The following is a 6,570-nucleotide window of genomic DNA, read 5'->3' as shown; positions in this document are numbered from 1 at the left end:
TGTCAGGTAAACACCACACGGTCACTGGCTGTCAGGTAAACACCACACGGTCACTGGTTGTCAGGTAAACACCACACGGTCACTAGCTGTCAGGTAAACACCACACGGTCACTGGCTGTCAGGTAAACACCACACGGTCACTGGCTGTCAGGTAGAAGTCAGTAGAAACCAACGGTGTTGGAAGTTTTAAAAAGCTTCCATCAGAGACGTTTCCAATAAACTAAAGTGGACCACGATCACAACGTTTGCTGGTAGACTTCAGTTTTCCAGCTGCTAGCTGCACTAGTGTGTCGGGGTCCAGGTTCAGAAGTGTCTTAAAGCTGCATTCTCTCTAGTGTCCACCAGGGGGCGACTCCTCTGGTTGTATAGAAGTCTATGAGAAAATGACTCTACTTCTCTCTTGATTTATTACCTCAGTAAACATTGTAAACATGAGTTTATGGTCTCAATCTCTAGTTTCAAGTCTTCTTCAATACAGCATGATGTTCATTTAGTACATTATGGTCCATTTAGAGTCACACAGACCATAAAGCAGGGGATGAATTCAACAACATCTTATAATCCAGGAAGAGGAGCAGCAGTATCTGCAGATACAGACACCAACACACACTTCTAGTGGTCAGACGATGGAGAGGGATTATTGTAGTTTGAGTCCATACATCAAATCCTACTCATTATGTCTTCGATATTATATTGTTATTGATATAAGGCAGCAGAACTCTGTAATAAATGATGAACGTGATGCAGAGACTCGTTGTAACTTCTCCTGATGAAGATGTTTTCTCATCAGGTCCCAGCCGACGGTTCAAGCGTGTGGTGGAGACCATCCAGGCCCAGCTGCTCAGCTCGGACCAGCCCGGCATGCAGCCCCAGATAGCTGGTAAGTGGAGTCCCCTCGCCACCCCCCCTCCCCCGCCTAGACCCCTAACCTTCCTCCTTCCTCCTCCTCCTCCTCACTTCCTCCTCACAGCCTCCCTCCTTCCCGGCATCCTGGCACTCCTCACAGCCTCCGCGGCCCTCCTCGGCTCGGACACGCTCCGCTATGCTCACTGCTTTTAGCACACGGCATCTCCACGTGCATGCCCCTTCCACATGCCATGGCGTGCACACGCACACACACACACACACACACACACACACACAGGACCAGCGTCTGACTCAGCAGAAACATTCACAGGAAAAAACGGATGTTTACGCAGCTGCACACGAGTAAATTAGAAAAACGAACGAGGATTCCAGACTACATTCGTTGCATAAACTAACCTCCTTGGATTTGGATATTTTGGGCTGCCTATCAAACAGATGGAAGGTTACGAAAAATATGGAAGAAAAAGAGAGAGTGACTGTGTGTTCTCCAGCTGTCCTTCTTAGGTCTGTCTGTAGTGTTGCTGTTGTCGTAGCTGTGGTTATTTACTTGATAATAGTTCCCTCTGGTGGTGACGCAGAGTAACTACAACACACACACATACACACACACACAGAGCTAATAAAGTTAGCTCTTTAATAAAGAGCTAACTTATATAGTTATAGTAATTATAATAAGTAATATTAGTTACGTTGGCTCGTCGTAAGATCTTCTAAAGCCTGAGAGCTGCTGCGCTGCCAAAGGTTTCCGGGTGAAACTCGCGCTGCAGAATTTGCAATACAAACACATTTGTATTGTTACACCTCGACTATTACTGGAGCTGTCTGGCTTCAGGGTGCTGCTGATCAGTTAAACCAGCGGCACCAGATGGGAACTGTTATCAGGACCTTCAGCCTCCTCCACCCTGTAGATGTACCCACATCTCTCTCTCTCTCTCTCTCTCTCTCTCTCTCTCTCTCTCTCTCTGTCTTTGTTTCTCCACCTCTCTCCTCCTCTGGCCTGCCTCTCCACGCCTCCCTGCTTCCTGTCATCCGCAGCTTTTTTTACTCTTTTTTTTTAACGACTCGCATGTTGAATGAAAAAAGCCAAACCCAGAACCGTGCACACCGTGCATCTCCCCCCCACCCGGGGCTCGCTTACTGGGGTAGAACCAGTGGAGCTGATGCCAAACTCTGTGTGTGTGTGTGTGTGTGTGTGTGTGTGTGTGTGTGCCGATTCTGGGTTGGAGCTGCCATTCACACACTGATGATCGTGTGTTTGCTGCTTTACTGACGTACCAAAAATGGAAGCCTGAGACTGTGACAAACAAACAAAGTCTGTGTTGGTGTTTGCTCACAACAAGAGATTGTGCATGTGATGAAACCCTAAACCCCTAACAGCTCTACAGACGTGTATGTGTGTGCGTGTGTGTGTGTGTGTGTGTGATGCAGCAGCAGATTTTAAAGGTTGATTCTGTCTCAATGAATGTTCAGCTTGTTTCTCAGTCTTCTGTGTCAAATATCCAGATTTTTCTCTCACTATGAACATAAACAAACGGCCCCCGAGTTGATGGATAATGATGTTGATCGGCACCGTTAGATGATCCTGAACAGAGCCGGACCAAAATGCTGCTATCTGGATTCTCAGATCCAAAACCTCTGAGCCGAACACAGTCAGAACCGGCCCACGTTCACTAGACGGACCACAGACTTTCATCATATTGTTCCAGAAGTGTTGGATATCTGGTTCTGTTTTGACTAAAAGTTGTTCTTTTTAAGTAGTGAGGTGTCAAACCTTCAGTCAGTTAAATGACAGCTATGCTAATAATGCTAATGAATGCTAATTAAAGGTGGTGATTGTCTGCTTAATGTTCTCTCTGTAGAGACTGTTAACATGAGGATCATCAGTCTCCTGCATGTGGAAGGACTTTTTCACACCTCTGACAGAACTGCATGATTGTGTGTATAAAAAAAGGACACGCGTTAATAAGGATTGTGAGACTTCAAACTCGGCTCTTTACAGAATAACATGACCAACTCATCCACTTCCACCAAAACTCTAAATCTTTCTTTTTGGCTTTTTTATTTTGGAAGTTCAACCTGAGCTCTTATAATAAGTCTATAATCAAATATGAAGCCAAAATACACTAAGAACTAAAATGTCCCATTGAAACCCATTAAAACCACATTTATTTATATATATATAAATATACAACACAATTATATATTGTAAACGTTGTTTTTACTATTCCTCCACCAGATTGAGTGGTTTTCTCTGTGGGGAAACACATGTTATTCTCCTGGTGTCCACTAGGGGCATCGCTGCTGTATTATGAATCCCAAAAATATAATTATAAGAATAACAGAGTGGACTGGACTGATGCTGGTTGAAAGACTAATGTTGATACATTATTTTATTGCAGTTTTTTTACGGACATTTTTGTCCTCAAAGGAAATCAGAGCAACTTGAATTAAAAGTGAAGCACAAGAGTTAAAGTTAACTTCAGTCACGCTCCGTTTCCTCCTCAGACAACATGCTTATGAACATAAGGACTCTTGAACATAAATGAAGTTCATTGGCTCTTTATTGTTGATCCATGAAGAAGAACAAGTTCACAGACTGAAACGTGACAAAAAGCAGCTCTAGTTCAGTTCATCAGTCAACAACAGGACGTGTGTGAAAACGAGCTCAACATTCAGTGTTTGATCCTTTAAACCAAAGAAGAAGTGTAATGTTGTGCTGCTGATGTCAGCTGACGATGATGATGTTGATGATGATGAAGATGAAGCAGCGCCGGGCCTCAGTGTTTCTGACGCTGTCCTCTGCTCTCAGATGGCTCTCAGCGCTCGGCCTCTTTGTCCAGTAAACCCTCCAAGCGTGGTAAGACCAGAGCGCCCCGAGAGAAACCGCTTAACTCACTGAAGGCTTTTAACACACTGGCAGCGTCCTGGAGGCCCCGACACACCCTGACTGCACTAACTCCAGTGTGTGTGTGTGTGTGTGTGCGCGCGCGCGCGTGTGTGTGTGTGTGTGTGTGTGTGTGTGTGTGTGTGTGTGAGCTGCAAAAAAATATACGTTAACCTTAACAAATACGTTACATATACAAATAATTTGACCTGGTGATTGGTGCGTTAAAGTGAAAACTTCAGAATTTCAGAGTTTTTTTCTCACAAATTTATCAGATTTCTCTTTTTCTCCTAAATTTCCGACTTTAATTCTTTGTGTCTCTGAACATTAATGTCAGGACTCAATAATTCATTAATAAGTTAATTATGACACAAATGTCTGAGAGGGTAAACAGCTTTTATGACGTACTATAACATTCTTAGACATTCTATACAATTCATTTTTTATGATGTTTAATGACATTTATAAAACTAATTATGACTTTAAAAAATATTTTAGGAGATTATTTTTACTGTATTTTTATAATTATTTTCTTTTCCACTTTTTAATAATATTTCTAATGACATACTCTACTATGACTTTTTATTACATTTGTTGTGACATTTTTATGACATTCATGCCCGATTTGACATTTTTATTATTCAATAATAATTCAAATTTCAATTCTGTTTCTTTTTGGAGCCAAAGTTGTAAAGTTTGTTGATGCAAAACAAACAACCGATGAATTGATGAATCACTCAGATATTATTCTTTATTAACTTCTGGTTGATGAAAAATTTAAAAAACTACAAACTCAAATCCTCAACCACCCAAAACACAGCAGCTTGCTTCTTATTTCATGTTTTTAATAGTATTTGTATCTGTATTTGAATGACTGAATGACTCAATAAGATGTGTGTATGTCAGTGCGGATGTGTGTGAGCAGCTCTTAACGGACCCTTTGCATGATAAATGCTTGACGCCTGGTTGCTCCCCTTCACCCTCCGCCTGAAACGTTTCCATATTTGAAATCACTGAAACTAAATATCAGACAGCAGAATTGCAGCGTGTGTGTGTTGTTGAAGAGGAGCGATGGTAAGTCTGATCCATCGCTGCAGAACAAACAGGGACGACGTGTTTTACAGCGGAGGGGACGCTCTCTGTTTCACTAACCTCGGCAATGATAAGTGATGATTAATGTGTGTTCTGTGCTGTCGCATGTTTTAATTCACTCAAGACTGTTTTTGAAGCCTCTGTTTGAGCAGATGGATGTTGGATGTTGTTGTGATGGATGTTGATACGATGGAGAGTTAACGGGAGCTTTGGAAGACGTTCACACGGAGAAAACAGGCCTGTCAGTTATGTGCAGGAAGCATAAATGTACCAAAAAGTTCTGAGACTTTACAGACTTGCTGCAAACACAGGGCTTAGCGTTAGCTTAGCAACACAGCTAGTCTGAACGAGAACAGATCGACAGGAAATGTTCATCTGGTTCTATCGGTGTGAACTTTAGTGCTTTAGTTTGTAGTTTATTCACCACAAACGAAGTAGAAGACGTGGACGTAGTTTTGAAGCCTCCAGTTCGCCGATTTGGTCGTCGCCATCTTGTTTTTTTGCAACCAGTGAACAGGAAGAGATCATATCTGGACTAAGGAGGAGTGACGTAGAGACGCCGTATACGTCTCTGGTAGAAACCTGTCAATCACTGTGTAGCCCCGCCCTAAAGCATCCCCTGCTTTATGGTCTGTGTGACTCTAAATGGACCATAATGTACTAAATGAACATCATGCTGTATTGAAGAAGACTTGAAACTAGAGATTGAGACCATAAACTCATGTTTACAATGTTTACTGAGGTAATAAATCAAGAGAGAAGTAGAGTCATTTTCTCATAGACTTCTATACAACCAGAGGAGTCGCCCCCTGGTGGACACTAGAGAGAATGCAGCTTTATGGTCTGTTTGAATCTAAATGGATCATAATTTACTAAATGAACTTCATGCGTAACTTTGGATTTGAAATAATGTAAAACAAGATTGTCTGCAGTAAAAAGCTTGTTTTACACAAAGAAATGAACTCCGTTCACATTATGAAGGTAGATTATTTTTGCTTATTCTTTAATAAGTTTATTCTGTTTCTCTGAATGAAACCTGAACCGTCTTCCAGAGCTCCCGTTAGCTCTCACACCCAGCAGAGGAAACCGAGACTCTGAAGCCGATATATTTATTGATATCTATTTTTAAACTTTAAGATGTGACATTAGCTCACCTTGTCCCCCACAACCTTTCCTCCCCCCAGGCTGAAGAGTCTCCTTTCCTCCGGCTCCACTCCTCCTCTCATCCTCCATCACCTCCTCCTCTTCCTCTCCTCATGTTAACCCCATTGCTCATCTGTTGTTTGTTCTCTCTCTCTCTCTTTCTCTCTCTGTCTCTTTTCTTTTTCTTCCCGTCTGTGTAGGCAGCCCGTTGAGTAACTTCTTTGACGTAATTAAACAGCTTTTTTCAGACGAGAAGAACATCCAAGCGTCCGGCGCCCCCCCCGCCACGCCTAGCTCCCCCGCCAAGCATGCCCCCGGCAGCAAGCCCAGCCAGCCCCCCCCGCCCAATGACTCTAAATGCCCCCCCGGAAAAGACAAAACAAAGATGGCCGCCAGCAACCGGACGCAGGAACAACCTTAAGGAGCGGTAGCTGTGCATGACTAGAGAGAGAGAGTCAGAAAGACAAAGAAAAGAAACAGATCTACTTTTTGCCTATAACTTTTCTACAGTATAACGGGAATGGCTACTTCAGTTTGGATCAGTATTTTACAATAAGTAGCAAATGTAGCTTTGTTGTCCCCCC

General features: G+C 42.8%; 1 protein-coding gene across 1 annotated transcript in view; it reads left to right on the top strand.

The window, feature by feature from the left end:
• LOC116401548 (serine/threonine-protein kinase BRSK2-like) overlaps positions 1–6,564 on the top strand; it is a gene marked incomplete at its 5' end in the record, with an annotated part of 20,700 nt that extends 14,136 nt beyond the window's left edge. The window contains 2 exons of the mRNA XM_031880005.1: positions 791–880; positions 6,187–6,564. Coding sequence (XP_031735865.1) covers positions 791–880; positions 6,187–6,407 — 311 coding nt within the window. The remainder of the gene's footprint in view (positions 1–790; positions 881–6,186) is intronic.
• Positions 6,565–6,570: the final 6 nt, after the last annotated feature.

Source organism: Anarrhichthys ocellatus, unplaced genomic scaffold (genome assembly GCF_004355925.1).
Source record: "Anarrhichthys ocellatus isolate YVR2014 unplaced genomic scaffold, GSC_Weel_1.0 scaffold522, whole genome shotgun sequence".
NCBI classification, from domain to species: domain Eukaryota; kingdom Metazoa; phylum Chordata; class Actinopteri; order Perciformes; family Anarhichadidae; genus Anarrhichthys; species Anarrhichthys ocellatus.
Note: the sequence above shows the minus strand (reverse complement) of the source record. Positions and strands in the feature narration are given on the sequence as shown.